This window comes from Phaenicophaeus curvirostris, chromosome 1, assembly GCF_032191515.1.
Source record: "Phaenicophaeus curvirostris isolate KB17595 chromosome 1, BPBGC_Pcur_1.0, whole genome shotgun sequence".
In the NCBI taxonomy this organism is placed as follows: Eukaryota; Metazoa; Chordata; class Aves; order Cuculiformes; family Cuculidae; genus Phaenicophaeus; species Phaenicophaeus curvirostris.
Genome location: NC_091392.1, coordinates 91714659 through 91740443, shown reverse-complemented (window position 1 = coordinate 91740443; position 25785 = coordinate 91714659). Strand labels below are relative to the sequence as shown.

The window sequence follows — 25785 nt, the reverse complement described above, 5'->3', positions numbered from 1 at the left end:
ATAAAAATGACTGGTGGCAGCATCATCAATCGAATCTCTGTGTGAGCAAATTCTCCAGCACAGTGCCCCTCAAAACACACCAACTGTGTGTCTCACTAGGTCAACCCTAAGCCTCCTCACCTGAGCAAACCGGGGGGTGCGTTGTGTCAAGATGAAGAAAAAACAAGTCAAGTTTAAAGAACCACCAAGTGAATTTCTACTGTTGATGAAGTTGTGATTGTAATTATGGTTGCCAGAATTAAAATTTTTGCTCTCATTGTTTAGCCAAAGTTACGTCATCAGAACATGCAGATATCCAGATGAGCCAAGGATGGTTACAGTAAGAATATAAACCCAGGGTCTTTGCCACTTCAGAGCTGCTGGATAGTATGCTGTAAAGAGCCGAGACAGAAAAGATCTAAAAGCAGGGAGGCAGGGAAAGATTTTTTTATTTGAAGAAAGCTGGTCTTCATCCAGTCTGGAGGGGAGCATTTTCTGCAATTGTTCAGAGATCGGTAGACAAAATCTAACCTCTGTTTTGTGAAATATTTTACAGCTGTTGCTGGGATCCATTATTCTGTAGTGATTTAATATTTAGAGAATTTTCTGGAAGAAAAATAAATAAGGCAAAAATCCACAATTTCTTATTAGGCTAATTGTAGCCATGTTTTTTTATGCAAATCCTGTTTATTATGAGCAAATGTGTCAAGGCATGAGAGCTCCATGTGAATAAATTCATTTCAATAAAACTCAACATAATTAAGTACCTGTGCGTGATTTGATTTTTATTTGTGTGTATGTGTGAGTGTGATACACTAACACTAGAGTGTTAGTGCCCATACTTACCAAGGGATTGTAATTCATTGCTATCATTCAAGCCAGAGAATCAATGGCAAAATGGATTCTGAAAGTCTGAGAAAATTTCTTTTGAAGGGTTACTTCTACATTTTTGTGTAGTTCTACATTTTTGCGTTATTCTTGAAATCTGCTCAGGAAAAGCATGATTCAATAAAGCAGCAAAAGATTGTAATATTCTTCCCTGTCACCAGCAGTTGTGGAATTATTTTATGAATCTATAAATGGCCATGAAATGCTTGATATGATTCTACATAATTAATACTTTGGGAACCTGGCCAGTTTTAGAGGACTTGACAGTGTGTATGGGGTAACATTATTTTTGAACTTGCATAAGGAAAAATCTTTTCTTCTTATATCAGCTATTGTCTTTGCTTTACATTAATTATTCACTTTAGTTTTTCTTTCTATGATGTAAAAGTCTGGAATCGCTTTAGAACACATAAAATTGTGGTTGTTTCAAAACTACAAATATGTAAACTTGAAATGCCCCAGTAGGCTGTTTTCTGATTTTGAAATGAAAACATTTCTGGCAGTTTTGATTCCTTCCTTACCAAAGTTCAAGCCTATACATGAACAAGAAAATGCACAGTGAGAAAAATGCAAGACTTCAGGCTTTATCACATATCGTTTGCTATTTAAATATCAGTACGTCTGTGCAACATGCACAAGCATATACTGAAAATAAAGGAATGGGTGCAGTAGTCTGAAAGTTGGTAAGAAATCGAGCTTTGGGATACAGATAATAGGAATAAAACTGTATTGTCCAACCTGGATATTTTGGCAGAGTTCCATCATCTCTGGCTCATATAAACACTGAAGTCGTTGGATTAAATGGCAGGGCACGGTTTTTATTTATAGCACAGCATATGCTGAAGCGTAGCTTGTTACACAGGGAAATGGCTGCTGTCAGATTTGAGAACTGTGAATTCTTTTAGCCTGATGAAGACCTCACTCAGGTAAAAGTGAGGAATCGATAGGTGTCTTTCCTTTTTCTTAAAGCTTATTAAAAGCTAATTACTTTTGTGCACATGGCTATGAAATTACTCCACATTGCTAGTTGCGTACCAATGAGAATCAGGTTTTTGATATGCTGGGACAAAATCTCTTCAGTATTTTATCCTGCTTTTCATTTTAATTATGAGGAAGGCATGATAAGAAAAAACGTCTCCCTATTCATGTAAATTGTTCAATGTTCCTCAGTTGATGAAAAATCTGCTGTGACCCAGTGGTTATGTAGTAGTTATTTATGCTTGTTTATCAAATCTTAGTATAAACACAATCAATAAGTTTTTTAAAGGACTGAAACACTAATTATGCACACTTTTTGAGTTAAAGATCTTGGTTTGAATTTTAATAGATTTTGTGATTTTATTTTTTTTTACTCTGATGGAAGATTCATGAGACTAAACTGGCATGCGAGTAAGCAAGTCACGAGAGTGGTTTCACGCAGGCTGTAGCACATAGAGACATGCACACACAAAATCGCTGTGGGATCTTGTTCAATTTTTGGTAAATGCATTGCATCAAAAAGTATTGATTTTAATCCTCTAGACTTTTAATAATCCCCCTGTACTCTCCCAGTTTTAGCAAATGTGTTAGAAAATGTGTTTAGCAAATGTGTTAGAAAACAATGTTTCTCAATAATGTTACAGATGTTTATTGTGTTTCTTTTCCGTTTGAAATATGTACAAAAGTAAGCAATGGACATCACATGCTATTTACATATTTTGAAAGGAATGCAAGACTGTTTATAGTATTAAGGCTGAAGAAAAATTACAGATGCTCCAGAACTCAAACAAAATATATACTCTTAATTATGCCTTTTTCAGGATAGAAATCTCAGGCATTGTGGGTATATTTTTCCATTAACTGAATTTTCTACATTCCCTCCCCCCCATTAATTTGCTTTTGTGGCATTAAAATATCATTCACTTGGCAAACAAAACTGTCAGGGGAAAGACCATATCATATTAAAATGCTGCGAAGTTGTGAAGCAATATTTATATACTTTATACACTCTTAAGTCAAAGGACATTCCTTGGGAATTAATATAATCTACTGTACATTGGGATTAATATAATCTATCACACACTGGGTTACAAGATCAGCGATGAGTTATCTTTATACATACCATAAATTCTCCATGAACAATTGGATACATGCCTGAGCAAGGTACAAGTAAAAATCCACAGTCATATGCGGATTGACTAGCTGATGGGTCTGTCTGCAAGTATACATGCCCCTATCCTGCCCCAGAATTAGCATAAACCTTCTTTTAGCATAGCTGATTGACATTTTCTTTCAATAAAAGTTGGATAGAGACTTTTTTTAAAAAAAATATATACGGCCATAGAATTATGGGTTAGCAATAGAGGTTGTTCCTTGTTACTTTCATTCCTGTTTGTAAATAAAAGGCAATATGGTGAAAATGTAGCAGCTGATGTAATGCATATAGAATTTGGAAATATAGTCAGAGAACATAAACTCTGTATTGTCTGCCATATCCTGGGTAGGAAGGGAAAGAAGTGGAAGATCAGATGAAAAGATTTGTTAGTATCAGAAATAAGTATCCATGTTTTATCTTAGTACTCCCTTAAACATACACATAGCTTTTACTTTACACGTTGTTTACTCACTATACTCACTCTAAATCTGTTTTGTTTTGCCTTTTTTTTTTCTCCAATGCATTTATTTAGAATAATTTACTTCATGTTCTAGTTTTCTTAAGATGAGCTAACAGTGCCTCTGCTTCACAACATGTTTCTAGTGCTGGAAAAAAGAATTTCTGCCATACTTCTTAAAATCATCAAGTATTTATCTTAGTATTTTCTGATTTTACCCTCTTTAATTAAAGACTTACTGGAAGTCTGTTGCTTCTTTCTTCAGATGTTTGCTTGAACTGTAGAAGTTTTCCTTTGATCTCTGCAAATAGAATGTGGAACAATATAGGGGAAGATAAAAAGTGATTGTACTGTTTTGGTTTATTTCTTTTTTTAGTGAAAGCTGAGTCATCAGTCTTGAGATCCACCTAACCTAATGGTGCAAGAGTAGATACATTTTTCTTGTGCAAAAACTATATGCAGTTGGAATCAACCCTTACAGGACTCGGCTGTATCCAGCTAGTGTCAGAGACATGCGTGAGAATGTTCAGTTTGGAGACCAAAAGCATAAGTGAAAACACTTTACTGTGACTGCTCTGTTGGAAACATCGAGGAAAACGCTTTGCTGATAGACTTGAAAGCATTGAGAAGACATAACAGCATTTCATATTTGGTTACGGGATTTGTTAACTGGTGAAGTTTGTTTGTTCTTTCTGAGTTTAGCATTTGTATGCAGTAGCACCAAAGAATTCTTATATATGTTTAAGATATCGAAGTGCTTTATCAACTGTCTGCATCTGAAAAATGGGAAACTTCTTCCAAAGTTAAAATACAGCATATTACAAACACTATTGCCGAGTGCACATCCAAAGCTATTAATCCTTGCACTATTTGAAGTCCTGTATGTCTTGGGTGTAAGAAGATTTTTGAACTGAAAACTCATATGCTTTGTGTGATCATATGATGGTTGCAATGTTGGAAGTGAAAAACCATTGTGACTTCAGAGAAGTGACGATCCTACTCATTTTTCATCTTTTGATTCATATTATTTTGAAGAGGTCTGTTTCAATTTTATACAGCTTGATAAGAGATACGTAAATAAAAATTAAATCCTATTAGTAAGGTACCAAGTACATTCTTACAAGCTTGTGTACATGTAAGAATTATTAAATTTCAATGCAATCTCAATGTGATGGGCAGGTTGTGCTTTTCTGTTTCTAGATGTTTTTGCTAGTAATAGATTATCACATTACCTTTTGATTAAATACTTGTTTCTGTTCAAGGATATCTGATTTTAGATACCTTTTATTTGATCTTTTGAGAACCTGTGAACTGAACCTCAGACTCAACTGTCATTCTCCCAAGATGGGCATGGGTGTGTTTACTTAAATATTAAATCTTGACAGAGGAAGGAGCCATTCAAACTCACTGATGCGTCAGGAGTGCAGCAGTGTCTGTTTCACTAATTACAATGCCATTCTGTAAAGATATTTTCCGGACATAGTTTGATGTCTACTTATTTTCGTGTCTCAGTCTGGTTTGTCTCCCTTCAATTTGAAAGCAGATCGTTATGTACAATTCAACTTCTTTAATTTGCCCAACTGAATTATTTCCCAAGCATACCAAAATAATAGAACATTCTCCCTCACAGAAATTAATTTAGGAATTACTGTGGATATAGCTCCAGAAAGATTATCAATGAGGACTTTGGACTTTTAACCACTGGCTGCTATTCTTTGAGCTCATTTCTCCATCTACTGTGGAATCTCCACATTCACTCTATATTTGGCTGGAAGGATAGCCATGAAGATTGTGTCAAAGTTGTTGATGTAAATAACATTCACTACTTTGTGTACAAGAAGAAAGCTAGTAGTAGCATTACAGAAGACAGCAGCGTTGGTGAAAGTCTGGCCTTGGTAAATTTGTGCTGGCTGAGTCACCGTCTTGTTTATCGTGTGCATAGCTGTGACCATCTGTACCTGGTGGCTGAGATTAGTCTGAAGATCTTGCAGATTTCTGAATGCTCTTTCTTGCCCTTACTCAAGCAATTGCAGTGAGAATTTTTTCTGTTCTCACATGACAAATTAATCTTACCTCTCTCTGGCTGTTCTTTTATGCTTATCTATATACTGAAGAAATAATTTTTTACTGGATTTTCAATTTCTATATGTTAGAGATAGGTAGTAGGATACTCGAATTCAGTCACAGCATTGAGGAGGGCAGCCTTTCTTGAGGGCTTTATGGTGCATACTTAGAGGTGCAGGAGAAACACCTGCATCCTTCAAGTGGAAAAATATTCATTTCTACAAAGGAACAAAGGGCTGAAATGGACTTCCTGAAATAATTTCCCCCCCTTCCCCTTATTCCTGAGGCAGTTTGTTCTAGAGTTTCACCGCCTTTGTAAGTTTTCCAGCTATGTGCCTTGCCATGGTTTGTCACTCACTTCTGTTCTTCATGTATGGAGAACTTGTTCATACTGCTTTCCCTTGGTCTTTGTTTGTTTTAGGTATTTGGATGCTGTTTTCCTATCTATGTTCTTTTCTTCTAAGTGGGATGGCTCGTATTGAGGCTCTTTTCCTGTGTAATGTACTCTGTAACTCTAGTAATTGACTTTCCTTTTTTTTTCCTGGATTTTATCGAGTTGGTCTACTTTATAATGCTTTGTGCAAAAGAAAAGGTTCATGTGCACTAGATTATTAGTGATAAGGTTGCTTTATAGAAGTGAGGACCACTTCATGAAAGGACTGCATGTCAACTCTCCAGATTTACACAAGAGAAGGCAGCAGTCTTGAAACATAACTAGATATGTTGGTGATTCTGAGTTGGAAATAGATGCTGATGTCAAATTTACACTCTTAGGTTAGCCGGCAGACCCTGCTAGCTAGCTAAATACTACTATCTTTAAGCACTTTTGTCCTTAAAAAATCAGCTGCTTGGAGTACAGCAACTAAGATAATACTTATCACAGAAGGAAGATTTTAGTATATGACTACCTATTTTATTCTACAGATATAGAAAAACTTGCAAATATCAGTTTAAGAGTGCTTGAGGTCTTTTCAAAGCTGCCTTATTCTAACACATTAGAAATGATACTGTCTCACTGTTGGTTATTTCATATTTTTCTTTCAAATCTGACTCCTCCCAAAGTATTTCAAAAGATCCCCGGAATAATAGTCACTCAGCAAATTAGTCCAGATAATATACTGAAAAAAAATACAGAATTATGTATTCTGATCACAGAATCACTAGGTTGGAAAAGACTCCCCGGGACCATCGAGTCCAACCATTCCTACCAAACACTAAACCATGCCCCTCAGCACCTCATCCACCCGTCTTTTAAACACCTCCAGGGATGGTGACTCAACCACCTCCCTGGGCAGCCTGTTCCAGTGCCCAATGACCATTTCCATGAAAAACTTTTTTCTGATGTCCAGCCTGAACCTCCCCTGGTGGAGCTTGAGGGCATTCCTTCTTGTCCTGTCCCCTGTCACTTGGGAGAAGAGGCCAGCTCCCTCCTCTCCACAACCTCCTTTCAGGTAGTTATAGAGAGCAATGAGGTTTCCCCTCAGCCTCCTCTTCTCCAGGCTAAACAAACCCAGTTCCCTCAGCCACTTCTCATAAGACTTGTTCTCCACCCCCTTCACCAGCTTCGTTGCTCTTTGGACATGCTCCAGAGCCTCAACATCCTTTTTGTAGTGAGGGACCCAGAACCGAACGCAGTATTTGAGGTGCAGTCTCACCCATGCCGAGTACAGGGGGAGAATAACCTCCCTGGACCTGCTGGTCACGCCGTTTCTGATACAAGCCAAGATGCCATTGGCCTTCTTGGCCACCTGGGCACACTGCTGGCTCATGTTCAGTCGGTTGTCAACCAACACCCCAGGTCTTTCTCCTCCGGGCAGCTTTTTAGCTAGACTTCTCCTAGTCTGTAGCTCTGCATAGGGTTGTTGTGCCCAAGTGCAGGACCCGGCATCTGGCCTTGTTAAACCTCATGCCATTGGTCTCAGCCCATCAGTTCAGCCTGTTCAGATCCCTTTGCAGAGCCTCCCTACCCTCCAGCAGATCGACACTTCCACCCAGCTTAGTATCATCTGCAAACTTGCTAAGGATGCACTCAATGCCTTCATCCAGGTCATTGATAACGACATTGAACAGGGCTGGATCCAGCACTGAGCCCTGGGGAACCCCACTTGTCACTGGCCTCCAGCTGGATTTAATGCCATTAACCACCCCTCTCTTGGCCCGGCCATCCAACCAGTTTTCCACCCAGGAGAGTGTGTGCCTGTCCAGGCCAGAGGCTGACAGTTCCTAAGCAGAATTCTGTGAGAAACTGTGTCAAAGGCTTTACTGAAGTCCAAGAAGACCACATCCACAGCCTTTCCCTCATACAGTAGGCAGGTCACTTTGTCATAGAAGGTGATCAGGTTAGTTTGCAAGACCCGCCTTTTGTGAACCCACGTTGACTGGGACTGATCACCCGGTTCTCTTGCATGTGCTTCATGATAGCACTCAAGATCACCTGTTCCATGACTTTTCCCTGGCACTGAGGTCAGACTGACAGGCCTGTAGTTCCCCGAGTCCTCCCTCTGACCTTTCTTGTAAATGGGTACAATGATGTAATAGATAATGATCATATGTAAGGAAGAGACTTAAAAATGACTACTACAATGCGAGAACATCATTTCAATCTGGGTACACATCAATCCATGTAGCAGGTGATCTGTGCATTTGGTAATGAATGATAACATCAATCAAAAATGATTGATAATTGTAAAGGAGAAGTGGATTAAGGGAGTGGTAGTGCTAAGCGCTGCCTGCCAATGAACATGTTCTGAAGAAAGTTCTCACATTATGGTCCACAGTTTTTAATACAGATCACTTCAATCTGTTTATAATTTGTGGGCAGATCCAGATAACAGCAACTGGATTTCTCACCTCCTTAGGTTCTTAGTACCTTGTTGAGCTTTCTTTATTGAGGAGGTGTTGTTAAAGAAAGTCCATATTTTTATTCAGTGATCAGCTCTAAAATATGACTACCTTATATGTAGCCATGTCTGAAGACCACACTTCACTTCTGTTTTTTGCATTAGCTGGTACCCTTTGAAGGCTTAAAAGAAAGTTAGACCTAGAAAACTTGGGAGGCTTTTCTTGCTGCCCACAGCCTCCTACACACCTTCATTGAATATCTTCATGCAGAATATGTGAGGTTCTTCTGCCAAAATATAATTTTCTTCATAGCCAAGTCTGGGTGGAGTTGCCTTGGACCTGCTTCCTTGGACAGGAGAAGGAGCCAGGACTGGAAAGACCAGCTCTTCTGGGCAAGATGCAGTCACTGTCTCATCAGCTCTGTCCAGGTGGGGTTGCATCAGCCCAGAAAAGGACATGCCAGGCCAATCTGGAAAAATACAACAAACGACTAGCAGAGAGAGTAAAGCCAGGGGAATAATGCCCAGGAGGTATAAATACATTGGATCCAAATTAAATTTTATCCTATTGTAAATAAGTGATCATAATTGTTATCGAAATAAAGGTTTGAGTTTGTTTTATTAACAAGGAATTTTTTCATGGACAAATAATGTCCTTTTAAATTTTGTGGTTTATGTACTGTTGATTTGAAAAGTAATAGCTACCAAAAACTGTTCAACTTGAAGAAGGTTTGGGAGGGCATTATGCATCAAAAATAATGGATAGACTTTGTTCTGTCCCTAACCTTCAAAGAACATTAAATTGATTGATGATGAATTTTATTTGAATTATATATTTTGCACATATATTTGACCTTTAAACACCACTAAGTTGACTGACTGGGCAAAGAAAGGAGTGGAATTTTCTAAGACATAAAAGAAAAATTGAACAGTATCTTATGACAGGAGCCAGAGACAGGTTGCTGGAACTCCATCCAAATCAGTTCTCAGAAGTCTAATTCCTGTTCCTTTTTCCATCAGGTCTGCAGATTTTGCTATTCTCATACAATGGTTTTCTTGCTCTTTTTAATTTTATTGTCCATTTTAACAAACAACAGGAAATGGGGTACAGAATGAAAGCTGGAAATGGAGATTGGACCCCTGAAGTGGGATCCTAAGTTTAAACCCAGGCTCTTTTAAGCTTTGTACCCTAAAAATAAGGATAGTTAGCTTACTTAGTCAATAAGAAAATAATTTTAAACTAACAAGGAGCTTTGCGAGGGAGACAGTGAAAAGAATGGAAATGGAACTTCAAAGAAGTGCTTGAAATACTTGAAAACAGATGAGAGAGATGTCAGCATATGAGTAATAAATCCCTTTTTCTACTTTGCTTTATGTAGATATATGGAAGCTGGAATAGCTGATAGCTACATCTTTACCTCTGCATTGTCCTTACTTAAACTAAAGTAATGGTGAACTTCAACTTATTAACTCAGTTCTGAACTGTAGTGATCTCTAACAGGGAATTGGTAAAGGACGTCTAGAAAACTATATACTTATGTAATAGAAATGCTTTAAAATTTTTTTCTGAGAAATATCAATTTTGTCTATATACATTAAAAACAGAGAGTATATTTCAGATTAGCAGTAGTAAAGCTAAATATGCATTGCAACTAAAGGAAGAAGTCTTGATAAACCTGAAAGTCTGCTGTGAGAAAGAATGCTGAAAGAGAGGTAGCTGGCCCTGGGCCCTCACAGTGCATCTCTTCCTACAGAGGTCTTAGTTGAGTTACTGACTCCAGCTGAACACCACTATTGAGGGATTTTCCTACTGGACATATCAGATATTTGTACTTCGTTTGTGGTCAATTTCTATTATAAATGAATTTCCAAAATTTCCCCCCATGGTTTGAAAGAAGCATGGAGGGGAATTAACAATTTATGATATCTTATTTGCTGTGCGCAGTCTCTTAAGAATGTTGATACACCTAAAAAAAAGTTGCCATCTTTCAAATAGAAGTATTTTAAAGGCATAGACAAGAAAGAAATTATTTAAAAATCTCTTGAAAGTATCTTTATTCTGAGTTGGGCAAGTAGAGCAGTTGGAATTCCAACAGATTATTCTTGTATCATAAGACAACTGGTGACGCTATGCCCACCTGACAACTGAGGGTGTTAAATGTGATTTCTGAACAGAAGTAAATGGACCAAGTGTTTGTATTGTCGTTGTATTGGCTGAAAAGATTTCTTTTGGCATCAAGAGAAGCTAGAAAACTCTCCTAAAGGAAAGTATTTTTTTTCTTTTTTAACTTGAATTTAGCTTGCTACAGCTCATTCTAGTTTAGTTCCCAGAGAGGCTTGATCAAAATTCTGCATTTCCTGTTGGCTGACATAAGGTGACTTCCTCTTTAACATGTAGATTCTCCTTAGAGGCGTTTAACTCTCTCACTAGATATCAGAAATTAGATTAGATTTAGTTTTTCTTGATTGTTCTTTGATGATGTCTTTTCTTCTGTTTTAAAGTCATAGGACAGCTTGTGCTTACCATGCTATTACACCTACTCGCTCAGTTACTGTTGGAGTTGGAAAGAGGTGCTAACTTCAGAACTTAATAAGGTGGAATCAATTACTAGTTTCTGGTTATCAATAAATTAACAACCCTTGATAATAAAGCTTAAAATCAGAAGCTTTATTCATCCCATTAAGTGCCATAGTCAAAATAAGAAAAGCCTTTCCACTTCGGTATTGAACAGTGTCATTGAAAATGAAAAAAATGGCACTCCACAATGAAAGATTACTTCTTCTCCTCAGTTGCTTCTTTGAACAGCTTTGAAATGAGCAGAATTTATAGTCTGCAGGCAGGGAAATGAGTTAAGGAGAATGCTAGGACTGGAACAGGAGTTCCTGAAGCTTTTCTGATTGCTCATCCCTAAAAACGTGCCAGCAGATCTCCCTGTAATGAATATTGGTCCATAGGTAAGAATGATGTTGCTTTTGTTCATCTTTTTCTGGAAGCTGCCTGAGCAGAGAGATGCTATGAGCCTAAGTTGAAAGCTTATGAGTTAGGCTACTTTTGTAGATACACGCACAGTACGTTTTTTCAAATATTGACTGCTACATCTTGACAGCTTTATTTTCTGAAGTAAAGATAGACTGCATGCAGAATGTAGGCATACTAATATTATGAAAAAAATATTTAATTGGGGAACTTCAGTAGCGAGTAACAAAACTATGTGCAATATTTTTAGCTTACCTTCTCTTGATTAGGTATTCTTTGTTGTTCTTTTTGAGGACATGATTTATATAGCATCTGTTTTCATCTTCTGGAGTATTTATAATGTGGATTTTGTAGAGAGGAACGATAGTGTTTTATGTGATCTGTAATGAGAAAGATGATCTAATGTTGTCCACAGCTACCTGACTGGAGGATACAAAGAAGAGGACAGATTTTCTGCTGAAGTTAACATCAATATGACAAGAGGTGCTGAGCATTAATTGGAACATAGGAAATTCCATTTAGATATTTGCCCTTTTTTTTTTTTTTTAATCACAAGGAGGATAAATACTGGAACATGGCCTTGACAAACTTCATCTGATTAAGTCTGCTTCGAGCAGGGGCTTGGAACAGATTATCTACAGAAGTCCTTTCCACCCTAAATTATTCCATGATTCTAGGTTGTTGCTATCTTAGAAGTGTGTCTTGTTTATTCTACTTCATAGAAACAGAACTGTTTTTAACTGTTTCCCATTTTAAGCCATATTTGGCTGTGAGTCAACCAACTACTATGTCTCCGTGTTTAGGGGCCAAAAAAATCTAAAATAGCCAAATAAAAGCTTGTGGTGGTATTGTGGCACCAGATTTGGAAAATGAAAGCTCTGCTGTGAATGACTTGAATGTTAGAAATGAGGTGGTGCTCACAAACAGATGGTACTGATATATTTTCTTAAGGCACGCTTCATTTGTTTAGCACTCTGGGAGGCAGTGCTGGGTCTTGCCTTCATGCCCTTTAAAACCTTTGAAATAGTGAAAACCAAACAGTTTCAATGTAAGGCAAATGGAATTCTGATGATGAAGCCAAAATTGCTGTAATACAGTACAACTGAATTCACGCTCTAGTTTTGTGGGGCAGAGTGCAAGGCTTTTCACTCTGTGGATAAAAACAAAGAATAGGACTGTATTCGATCACAAGAGACCGTACACACTTAAAGCGCACCAGTAGAATCATAGAACAAGAGAAAGGAACACCTTATCCCAGTGTTGCTTTTTCTGAACCTTTAGTGAAGCAGGCAAACAGATAACTCCAAAGGTAATTTGGATGACTCCAAGGTGAATTTATTTCAAAACAAAAGAATAGTTACTTTATTTCATTTGTGCTTCATTCTTGAAGTTTGTTGCTATATCAGCACTTTGGGGTAACTTCGGAATGTGTTAATTACTAGTTAATAAATTATCACCCAGCTGTTGATATATCTTCTTAAATTGGAGAGAGAAATCAAGTGCTTTTCAGCTGAAGATACGTTATTTGACAAGGCCAAGATATATTTTGGGATCTGGGTAGAAATAGAAAAGAGCAACTTAATTCACATTCCAGTCACCTCATCACCCAAGTTCTCTCACGTTCCTTGAATCACAGAAAATCAAACCAGCTGGCAGTTTTCGCTAACTCCGCATCTATTGTTACCAACAGTATTGTAATTATGTTTTCGGGCATAGGTCGCAATTTCAAAGGCTTTAATTCTCTGTTACTGCAACAAAATTAGCAAACTCTTAAGTGGTTTTATTTGTCTTTATAGGTTGGAAATACCTATTCCCAACACTGAATTACTGGACAAATACTGCTTTCATGCAACTAGCCTTATGAACCATTTCTATTTATCTCCTTACTTCTCTTCAATTATTAAATAGCAAAGGAATTATATAGATCCATCCTCAGTAGCTCTTCTTTGAGCCTTTGAGACTGCCTTGCGATGGTAAATCCTTAGATGTAAGACGTTAGATGTAAACCAAAGAGCTTTGACCGAAATTTCGTTGTGAAAATACAAGTTGAAAAGTGGATTTCTCTATTTGCCTTGTAACTTATTATGTTATAAACAATGATTATCAATTCTTCCCTCTTTTCCTTTGTTACACCATGATTAATTACACTGATAGGAAGATAATTCACATAATCCCTAGTGGATCTAAAGCTTGTACAACTGTCCAATTCAATATTTTGTGTACTGTTTTCCATAGCTTCTTTCACCATTCAAAGATGTGAATTTCAGTCACCTAATTTAGAGTTAAATTTTTCTAAAGTTTCAATGTTTATTTGCTCTTGGCTCCTGTTGCCTATATGTGGCCACTTATTTTTTCCAGCTCACCAAGTTATGGCCCTCCCAGCTGAATTCCTCAGACCATTTGTAGTGTTTTTCTTCTTTCTGAAGAGCTATCAGTGGCTGGTTCCCTTATGATGCAGCTGATTCATTAAGCTGTTTGTAAAAGTCTTTTCCTTACAGATCAAGAGCCTTTTCTTTGAGTGACTGGAACACTGCAAGTGGTCTGATGCACTTAACAGTGCATTTAGTTCAGATATGCTGTGTATGGTTAGTCCTGCTCATTTTGGCCTCCAATTGACTTTTGTTGAAGAGAATACTTGCAGATCAGTGTGGAATTTCTCTTGGCAAGCCAGAAGGGAAAGTTTTTTCAGAGGAAGCTATGGGTCCCAGAATCTCTCATTTGGAGATGGCGTCAATGTAGAATTATTCTACAAATGTAGATACTTAGATCAGAGTTTCAATAATGTATGCCAAAAGCTGATACAAGTGAATATGAGTTAGGAAAATTTAACTTTGTCTTGCTCTGTGCCTGCTAGAGTTTTTTTCTGTTTTTAAGATGTTTTCTATCTTTTCACATTGAAATTAGAGGGAATTATTAGTTTATTATTCAACTGTTTCATCAGAGAGAGAGATGGGGAAAAAAGGTATTCTGAAATCATAATATGACAAAGTTATTTTCTCAGAATTAAGTAAATTCTTAGTATCATATCGGTCAGGTTCCTGTGACTTTGCTTGTCCATTTGATCACGTTTAACGAATGTTTATTAAAATTGTGGCCAAGACAGAAAAATTACTCAGAACAGGACTGCCTTGTTTCCCCATTAGTTTTTCAAAATACCCTGAGATCAACACAAGTGAAATCTATTTTGTTAACGTGCTCCTGGATTAGTCCTCCTTCACCACACTAACTGATATAAAGTCCTTTAGTGAAGTGCTGCTCCAGGCTGGCCTTCTCCTGAGTAGGCTGGCAGTGTTGGTGCAGCATGCCACATTGAGCTTTCCCTACATATCTGCAGAGGCCTCTCTGCAGTGCTGTGCCCTCTCTGTACACCTCTTGTCTGCTCCAAGGATTCCAAGTGACTGCATGAGCCTTTCTCATAGGCCTTAACACAAGTTGCATTTTGTTACATTTTCATGGGAGGCTTTGTTACTTGTTTTTAATTCTCAACAATGTAGTGGAGTTGGACTTAAGTCTCCTGCACGAAGCTGCCTTTTCCATTTATATTCAGGAAATGCTTGAACTTGTTCCTAAGTATCCAGGTCTCCTTTGAACTGGTGTGACCTCCTTGAATCCAGAACATTTAAACTTTTTTCTTAAATTCTTTAACAATTATTTCCTTATAATGTACTCAGCTATAACAAAACAGAGTTGCTTCACAGCCCTTTGTTTTTGTATTTATGATGCTAAGAAGTATACTGTGTGCAAGTGGGCACAAAAGTGAGGTGTTGGAAGAGTGCAAGGGCTCCTGGAAAGACGTTGGAGTGGTCATCTGTTGGAAGGCAGAAGAGCTGGACTGATGACCAAGTAACACAGTGACCTGGTTTGGGGAGACATGCCATTCCCCACAAGGAGTCCATACCAAGATTGGCTCAACATTCATTGATAGCTCTGCTATGACAGAGAGATCTTTCAGTGCTTGTTGTCTTCCTTCTGTCTTCATTGTTCTTTGGTTTTGTCTCCCATGTAACCTTTCCCTCTCTGGAACCCAAGGGCTCTCATTCAACAGCTGTGGTTCCCAGGAAACTCAGGTTCTAACCAGTTTGGAACCTTTGTTGCCTTTCATAGAAAATCTTGCCAGTGTTGGCCTTGGTTGCTACACTTCTGTCCATACACATCCAGAAAGTGGTAAGCCTCTGATAGTTATTGTTTTAGAAGTTAAAATTCATCCCTTGATATCAGTGACTCTGAAACGCCTATGGAAGTGAATGTGGTTTAGTCATATGAAGTGTAGCTTCTATGTTGTTCTTTAGCACAGTTATTTCCTTTATAAACATTACAGAAATCAAATTTTTATCTCATATTTGAATCGAATAAAGTACTTCTTGCTTTCTTCTTAGACATGAATATTCAATGGAAACTAGGAGACCGTTGCTTCATTTATGCTCAGCTTTCCAAAGTTAGGTTAGAGTTGTGCAACCTACATATAATCCTAAACTTTGTTGTCCTGCAACACTTGTTACCCAGCACCTTTATGAAGCATATTAGGAAGGTTTTAAGTTGGGTTTTCTTCCTGGTTTATTTGGAGCCTTGTCAGTTTTCAAAGTTGTACACCTGCACCAGTTTCTTATACTGAAAATAAAAGAAATTAGGATGTCTCCTAGATAAGGAAGGAACTGCCACCCCTTCCCCTCTGATGGCATTGTACTGCTGAAAATATCAGAGTCGGGTTTGCAGGCTTGTGCAGCCCTGACAGAGTTGCCTTTGGAAAAAAGGGTCCGTTTCCTGGCTGAGTGCTTTTACATGATAAGTCTTTACATAAAGGAAGAATCTCATTGGAGGCACATTTTCCATCAGTTTTACTTGTACGCTCCTTTATATAAAGGGAAGAGGCATAAAGTGTTTGGCCTAGGTCTTGTTCAGTGTGCAGGCAACCACAGGTGCTTGACAGTACTACTAAATCATCTTCACAGATTAGGGATTGTGGCCTCTCAGCGACTCTAGTCTTTAGAATTTCTCACCAGAAAACCCAAAGGCAGGCTGGGATGATACCAGAGAATAAATATGTACTTATCTAAAGAAACTCTGAGTATCTTTCTGTAGTCATCAAGAAATAGAAAGAAGGGGAGTTAGACTGAGAGAAAGGGAGAAAGGGAAGGAAGGAAGATAATTCAGTATCACTCCAGCCTGGCATAATTTAATGACAGGTCATATATATCTCGTTCTTCAGGATTTAGCTCCAGAAGTGAAATGACTTTGTACAAATTTCTGGGATTTTTTTCTGACAAATTAATTACAGCCCTCATGACTGGAGAGATGCCTGAAAGTCATCTGGGAATAAAAAAATTCTATTCAAGTATAAGAAGAGGAAATAGTAACCCGAAATGTACCATTCTAGTGCCAGTGCCATAAGTTTTGGGAAGAGTAATTACTTTTATTTTAAGCATTGATGTTCACCAGTTCTGAAAATACAAGGCTAACACTGACAAGGAATATTAAAATTTTAAGTACCAGGGAAGGAAAAGCCAATCCTCTTTCACCCCATGAAGAGAAGATAAAACACCTTTTTGTAGACTAAAGAGTTGATTATTCTGTTATGAAGTCATTCTGTGTTGTAATAAGTTAAATTTTGTAGATTGATATGCAAGATGTTTATTATATGCTACTACCCTGGAAAGCATAAAATTAATGTTTAAAAAAAGTTTCTTAGTAATTTTGAGTAAAGTATATATTTTGGTTAGGTGTCCTGGAGTAATTCCAACTAGAAAATTACATTTCCAGTCCAACATAGCAAAAAATAAAATACTTATAACATTTTTATTTTGATCTAGTTCCTAATTATCCTTTATCCTAATTTTGCAGTGTTGTTAACTTACTGTTGAAACTTCATATTTGCTACTAACAAGTAAAAAAGTTTTTTTTCATCTGTGGGTCTTATATATAGCTAACACTACTATAACTCCAGCATTTAAAGGAAAAAATACTTCCCATTACTTCATGCACATTTCTGCTACTGCAACTGTAGAAGCTGTTGGAGCTTACAATAGCATTAAGGTAATGGTGGAAAAACGGACATGTTGGAAACCACAGTTTTAAATGACTCTTAATTTACTTTAAAAAATGCACTTAATTTCCAGAAGATTCCACCTTTAAGCAACTCTTCAGTTGCTGGCAACTAACAAATTAAACAGCCCTCTATTCTTATATTGTCATGTTCGATTAATGAATTATAAGATAATACATCCTGATTTTCCCTTTTTTTACTCTTTCCCCAGTGAAAAGGCAGAGTCTAAAAGTTCAGATCAATGCAACAGATGACACCGTTTGCATGAGGTATCTTCGACCAAGTCAAAACACCAAACTAGAAGGATTTGTCCTGGGTTATGGAAGCAGCTTCTTCTCTAATCAGTACATTCCTTTACCTTCAGAAGGAAAAACCTCCATAACAGAACTTGGTAAGCCATATTTGCTTTGCATGCCACTGTTGTCATGAATCGTGGGAAGAGAGCGAGAAGAATATGAAACTTTGGGGTTTCTTAATTTTTCTTTTTATCAAGTTGTTGTTCAGGGTTTCTTTGTGTTTGTTAAAGGTTTCTTTGAAGACTTTCACGTGAAAAGGAATTAGGAGATCCTTCAAGGAAAAGGATAGTTCTTGTTTGGAAAAATTGTCTACTGTTATTTGTTTTGAGGATTTTCATTGCACTAAGACATTGTACTCCTTTGAACACATTACAGATCAAATGGGATTATTTGACTAAACTTGCAATTATAAAGCAGAATACATGGAGATGTGCATGCTTTTAACAAATCTTACTTAGCTATGAAATAGTTTTGAGAACTGTGTGGTTAATTTCCTTTGCTAAAAAGAACCATGTGGTTAATTTCCTCTGCAAGTAATGTTCATACCAAAATGATGCTTTTTCTGACAGGGGCCTATTCCAGTCCTATATGTTATAGAATAACCTGCAGCTTCTATGTCAGAATTTATGTATGGATTTCCATACATGTAGTATAGAAGAGACTAAATCACATCAAGGATGTTATATCCTGTTGCCTGAGGTAGGACAGAAGAAATGAGTTTGGTTGTCCCTTTGACTTGGAGTTGTGTCTGTATGGGCAAGATAGAAAAATAGTGGAACTGGATTAGTTCAAATTGTATGAAAAACACATTTTCTAATAAATAAATAAATATAATAAATAATAATAAATATCCCCCTGACTTATTGGGATTTGATATGTTAAGAAGTATTTTTAATCTCTGAGGATCTTGCTGCTGTTTTCTTTAAACTTTTGTAGACTGAGATGAAACTGAGTTACCCTCATCATTATAATACCAGTGACCTTCATGTGAAACAAGGGGGAAGAAAGGATTCATAAGCATAGATGTAGCAATTGCTGTCTTTTTGATGTGTTTGGTTAAGGCATATCTGGGAGTCTGCTCCAGGCTGAAAGCTGCAGAATAAAAAAGAATGAATAAGATCATAGACACAGAATAATTAAATATTGGATACCTTCCTTAAATAACTGTACGAAAAGTTGACTTTCCTTTTTGTGAGCTGGTACTCCTGAGATGTTTCTATAATTCTATCACCAATCAAGTGTTTAGGTTTATAACCATCACTTAAGCTGTGTTTAATTTGTCTGATTCATCCCATGTGGAACTTCTGAATCAGCTCATTAATGTCTGTGATTCGGTGACCTTATTGAAGCAGGGAGGAAATCAGACTTCACAACTGTTCATGGTCTGTTCTTTGTTTGCGGAAGGTTAAGACCAACAGGTGAAAAAGACTGGGATGTTATAGTGAAAATAAGGCAGACTGAATGAAAGAAACATTCACTCTCTGCCACGCAATCCATAGGCAATGTGTAATTTGCAAACTGGAAACCTGCTTCTCACACTGCATGTAGGCAACAGACTATCACATAAAACAAAGAGCACAGCAGCAGTGAATTTGTATTTCACCTAAAGAAAACCCAGAATTAAGCCAATCTTTGAAGAAAACTGCATGGCAAATTAGTCCTCTAAAAGACAAGAAAAATCATCCCAGGGACTGATGATCTCGGCCACATCTGCATGTCCTAGGGAACAACCAGATGTTCAGGGGCAGAGCAGGTGAAGATAAGGCCAACCAGCAGGACCAAGGAGGTACTCTGGGCATCCTGCATTTGGGAAGACTCACAAGGGAGATTGCTGAGACACTGAAAAATCCCTTTCCTCATGAAATACAGGACTTACTATAGAGTACTGTGAATTGGGCATAAGTAATGCCTGCATAGCTCTGTTGCAGAAGTAGTGAGGATTAATATTCATTAAGGCATACTGTTAAGCAATCAAAATCTTGTAGGAATAAATGCAGAAGATGAGAAAAACCACGATGCAGACAGCCTGTAATGAAACGAACACATTTTCTTTAGTGTATCTGGAGAGGGAAAAGCAGAAGTGTTGGGGAATGCTTTCCAATTACTTTTAACTATTTTAAAGGATAATAAATTCAAAATTTTAAATCACTCATGCTAATACAAGTTGTCAATCAGCTTCCTAGTGACAATGAATCTATGATTGTGACTTCTGAATGTCCAGTAATTAAAAATGCATTGTCCAACATAATATTAAGACTAACATTTCCAACTTTAAGAAAATTTTTGAAAGAATGGGAATAAAAGAAACTAAGAGTAATATACACTTCAAGTCAAAAACATTTATTTAAGGCAATTGAGAGTACATATATTGGAGCTATTGCTTTTAGCTAAGAGATTTAGGGTTAGATTATATGTTTCGTAAACTCTTACTGGAGTTTGGCAGCAGAGAGCACATAAACTTTCCTATTTCTTTAATATTAAAACCCACATTAACTGCAGCTTTGACTATACTTTCCAATATGTGCAGTACACAAGCAAGAAACATCAGTTGTGCTTTTGATTCTGTATTACAGTGACTTGTGTGGCAGACATGAGGAGAAGACAGAGGTGATTGCTAGCACACCTTACAGTTTCGGGGACTAGCTCCTGGCACAAACCACAGGAAGTGCAGGGTGGTCCTTAGTTTTAGGAACAGTGGTTAGGTTTTATTTTGGCAGCCAGAGAACTCAGCTCAGCACACACTTTATGTGGATGTTAGAAAAAATAAGGTGTGGTAAAGGGACAATGAAAACACTCTCAAGATAGTTTCCAAAGATTAAAAAAAAGAAAACCTAGAGCCAATTGTTGAAAAAATCTTACAGTATCTTTGTACTGCTAGCACATCTTGTATGTGATGAAGTTGGCCAAGTATGCTATCTTTGTATTATGAAATATATATTTTTAAAAATTCATGCTAAAAATTGTCCATTTTGTAGATATTCAAATGATCCAAGTGCCACTGTACACTTTGCAAAAGATCTTGAGTGAATTCTGCACATTTTTCCATGACTGAAACAACTAGGTTTATACAGAAATATTTATATTCACTCTGAGAACTCCTTCTTGATCCTGTAATACTTTGGCTTGTCCAGTTTTTACAGAAAATAGATGGACTTTACAGGCTGCCTTGGTTGTGGCTTTTGCTGAACAGGATGTGGAGGGAGTGATTCCCAAATGTGAATGGACATTGTGGCCTGTTTAGACTAAGACAAATACAGTTAAATGCTTCCTCCTCTCCTGTTGGTTTTAATGGTTCATGGAAAGAGAATACCTTTCCCAATCAGTTTAGGGATTTTGATCACAGCCTTAAACTGATTTGGTAGCTTAAATGTAAATGTTAGAAATGGAGATTTAAGGGTATTTGTTAGTTACTAAAAAGTGTATTTTCCCAAAGGATTGAAGAATAATGCTTTAAAATATAATATCCTGAGAGAGTGACTAGATTAAGCAGAATGGAATCCCTGTATCTAGACAAAAGTGGATCTAATCCTGGTAGTATTAAAACTGTCTGTTCAGTGAAGACTTGTAAGTGAAGATGATATAGATATGCAATCAACTCTAGAGCCTAGTCAAAGGAAAGAAAAAATATTTCATTAATTTACTAGTTAGGCCATTGTATCACAGACCTTACACACGAGTCAGTCATGATTCTGTCCCTAATATGCATCAGTCCTTTAAGATATCCATTGTTATTTCTTAAAGAGTAGCTGTACACAACAGAATTAAGTGCCTTGACTTAGCTCTGCATGCCTGGTTTTGTTAATGGAGCAGCATAATCCGTATTGTGTTTGGAATAATTGTCCTTATTTGGAAACGGAGTATGGGGAATGAAACAATGTCTAACTTATTTTTTTAAAAGATAACACAACATACACAATAATATATGTATCTCTAAGGCCCATGACTTCCATATTTGCAACCTTGTTACCATTGATTAAGATGAAATTTATTGTCAGATTTTCTGCTGGGTCACATACCTCATATGAATCTGTTAACAGTAAACTTGAAGTCAGCAGATTTTTTAATTTAAGAAATTGCATGTACCTATATTATAAAATCATAGAATAAGGAAGTGATCTTTCCTAGAATTTCCAGGAGAGAGATATAGCTTTGTGGAAAGTGTGACATCCACCTACATTTCATCCATTAAAATATTCAGCACCTCACTGCAGTGATTCTTATCTCAAAATATTTGTTTTTCCTTTCTTTTGCAACTAAAATAATAAGTGAGCCAGCAATTGTGTAACTTTATCCATGAATTGGGAACTGTCTGCAGAAGGCAGGCACAAAGAGAAAAGGATTCTGTTAGATTTCCTTAACGTGTAATGAGCTCATGCTGGAAACAAACTCTTGAGCAGCTTCATGAATTGCTAGATAGATGAATTTGAGTCACAGTGAAGGAGAAATGTCAACGGTGAGGCTGTACAAAGTTTTACTCAAAAAAGTATGCCTCTTTATCAGGATACTCTTTTATGCTAGGTGTACTTTATGGGTTTACATGACAGTAGCATTGGTGTTGATCATGGAAGCTATTCAGACTGTATCAAATTTATCAAAATTTATATTCAGCCAGACTAGTAGATAAGGTGAATAGAGCCGTCCAAAAGTTCTGACCTTGATTTAAACTTTTGTCTAAATCTATTCAGTCTGTGTGACTCATAAAGAGGAAGTATTTCCTTAAGAAATTTGTGCTCATTTTTGTTAACTTGATTAGGAAGACTGCAAGTCAGTCTCCTTGAATTTGTTGATACAGTTGGAGGAACCCAAAAAACTGGGTGGAGACAGGAAAATTTTATAAGAATGAACAATTAGCTATCAGAATAAATTTCTCTCTGAACATAATTGCCTTTTCAGTTTCTAAAACCGGCTCAGAGTTGGGCCATGCTTTTCCCTTTCCCTTATCTGAACTAGATTATACAGCATAAGAGCAGAATGTATTGGCAATCCTGCTTTATAACAACCATATCAATGATAGATCGATTTAGATATAAGGGAGAATTCTAGTATCACCTTCATCACAATTTTAGAAAACATAGCTCGGGGATGTGTCCTGGAGCAGTGCTCGGCTAAAATATCTCACTGCAAGTTTCCTATATCTGATCACTTCCCAGGAATGTGCAGATCATAGAATGGTTTGAATTGGAAGGGACCTTAAAGATCATCTAATTCCGACCCTGCCTATGGCAGGGACACTTCCAACTAGATCAAGCTGCTCAAGGTCTGATCCAGCCTGGCCTTGAACACCTCCAGGGATTGGGCAGCCACAGCTTCCCTGGGCAACCTGTGCCAGTGCCTTACCACCCTCATTGTGAAGAATTTCCTCCTAATGTCTAGTCAAAATCTTCCCCTCTCCAATTTATACCTATTGCCCCTTGTCCTATCACTACAAGCCTTTGTAAAAAGTCCCTCCCCAGCTTTCTTTTAGGCCCCCTTCAGGTACTGGAAAGTTGCTAGAAGATCCCCTTGGAGCCTTGTCTTCTCCAGGCTAAACAACCCTAACTCTCAGCTTCTCTTCATATGGGAAGTGCTCCAGCCCTCTGGTCATCTTTGTAGTCCTCCTCTGGACCCATTCCAACAGTTCTATATTCTTCTTATGTTGAGGATTCCAGAACTAGACACAATACTCCAGGTGAGGTCTTCACAGAAGAGGAATAGAGGGGCAGAATTGCCTCCCTTGTCCTGCTGGCCACACTTCTTTTGGTGTAGCCCAGGATACAGTTGGCCTTCTGGGCTGCGAGCACGCATTGCTGGCTCATGTTGAGCTTCTTATCAATCACACCCCTGAGTTCTTCTCCACAGGGTTGCTCTCAATCTCATCATCCCCCTCCTGTATCAAAAACGCAGATGTATTACCCACATAGTTTTCAAGATGCCAGATAATATGAATATTAATCTGGAAGTATGCCGCTTCCTAGTAACTTAGAAAAAAAAACCCAGATCTTTATTGCTTATATTAGTTGAGCCTGCTGAACTGGAGGACCTGGAGGAGGTCAGCAGCTGCATTTTCAGCGAGACAAGCATACTAACTAGCTGCAGTTTAAAAGATGAGACACAGACAAATCTGTATCTCTGATAAATACTGATGTATGTTGAAATTATTTCTGGATTCGTGGATCTGTGTCCATATATTTGAACATTAATCTTAATTATGTAAGTATCATTTTCTTACTAAATAGAGTTCATACAAAATATGAAATATTTAGCTGCAGACAGGATTGTCTATACTCTTTGATTTGATTTGCATTTACTTGAGGTCATAATTTTATTTTAGAAATACACTTCTTTGTAAAAGATATTTTAGTGCAAATAGCTTATATATTCTGTGGATCATCATGACATGCAGTCAGAACTCCATATTTTTATGGGCCTGGTGGTCACCTTTCTGCTACCTAGCTTCTATTTCAACAAATTCATTTATCCTTTAAGACTTAAGATGAAGTAGCACAAAATAAATTACTATTTTATTTAGGTTCCCGTATTTCACAGCATTTTCTTTTTCTCCTCCTATATAACTCACCTGTCCCCAAGTAGACATGGATTTGTAGAGTGGATTATGCTTATATAGGCATCATACACAGATGGTAATAAGGAGTTCTTGCAACTCGATAAAGTTTAATACATGAGTGAGACAGTATTTTAAGCCCCTGAAAATTAAGAGAGTTGTAGTAGCATCAGATGATTTTTGTGTTGTGATGAGGAATGATACATATATTTCTCAGCAGGAAGATTGAATCAGTGTGAAAATTCAGTGGCCTTCTGAATTTATGAAGAGAAATGTTAATTTGAAGCAGATGACTAAGAAAGAACTCCCAGTTATAAACCTGAATCAAGTCTCATTATAAGACACTAAGAAACCTCTCTGCTGATATAAAATGTATCTCTGTCCAGAACAGAAGCATTTCAAGGCCTGTGTTCTTCAGTTTATACATAATTCTTCAATACTATGCATTAAACAGATGAACTTAAGTTAAACTACAGTTGCTGTACACTTTCTTGGGTGATTCTGCTCAGGCATAGGAAAACACAGTTCTAAATTAAGTTAGACTTTTAGTTAAGTTCAGAACAGAATTTTACTATTGTATCCCAGCTATTGAATGTATTCCCCTGATAATTTCAACTTCTTATTTTAGTTACTAGGATTGTAATATTGTCTTAAATTCAGTGGTTCTAAACCAGAGAAATGGTACTATTTGAACCTGCCTGTTTTATAGCAGATCTCTTTCAACATCTAGACTTTACCTGTTTTCCTAAACACTTTGTTATATAGATTCTATTATTGGAAGAGCTGAGTTCATTGGAAAATGGGAATGTGCTATATTCTTTATTAAGGCAACATTTGGTAAATCAACAAAAAAAGCTTAATGAACAGCACCAAACAGGAAATATTCCTGCTGAGAACACTTTGTTATGAAACAAAAACACCTGTTGGAACTGATGATTCCTGATAAATACTAGGTTTTGTAGTTTTGAAATGTACAGGGAGAAATTTACAGTCTTTATTACCTCATTTTCTTTAGCAGATAATGTATCTGTATACTGCTACAGGTAATTTCAACCTTCAATCAGAATTAATTTTTCCTGTGCTGGAGCAGGACCAAGTTAGTTTTTTTGAACCATTTGGATAACTTTCTTTCACAATCTTTGGACATCTATTTGAGGAAAAAACTAATTTTTGCAGTTTTGGAGATTTTGTAATTCATGAACCTCAAAGTGATGTTTGAAACTAATTTAGTTGAAGTTAAGCTTTCTCAATACTTTGTGAGAGTTTTAACAGTCTCACAAGTGGGCACAAATTACAGTAGAAAACTGGCATTAAAGTACAGGAAAAAAAGAGGTTACTTTAAAATGTTACTTATTTCTGGTTTTAGGTCTCAATACTATGATTATTTAGGTGACTGCACAGATCCCAGAAGAAGGGCGTGCTAACATAAATATTGATTTATCTTTTTTTGTAAAAGAAACACTATTTGCACTTTGGGGTTGTTCTTTCTTTTTAACTAATTCCTTCTTCCACACTGCTTTGAGTAGCAGACTCCAGTGGTTATCTTAGTTATACATATAGGGTGGTGTT

At 37.1% G+C, this 25785-nt stretch overlaps 1 protein-coding gene across 1 annotated transcript in view; it reads left to right on the top strand.

Annotated features, from left to right (window-relative positions):
• Positions 1-25785, top strand: part of ABI3BP (ABI family member 3 binding protein) — a 160674-nt gene that overhangs the window by 6638 nt on the left and 128251 nt on the right. The window contains exon 2 of the mRNA XM_069868349.1: positions 17591-17770. Within this exon, the coding sequence (XP_069724450.1) occupies positions 17591-17770 (180 nt within the window). The remainder of the gene's footprint in view (positions 1-17590; positions 17771-25785) is intronic.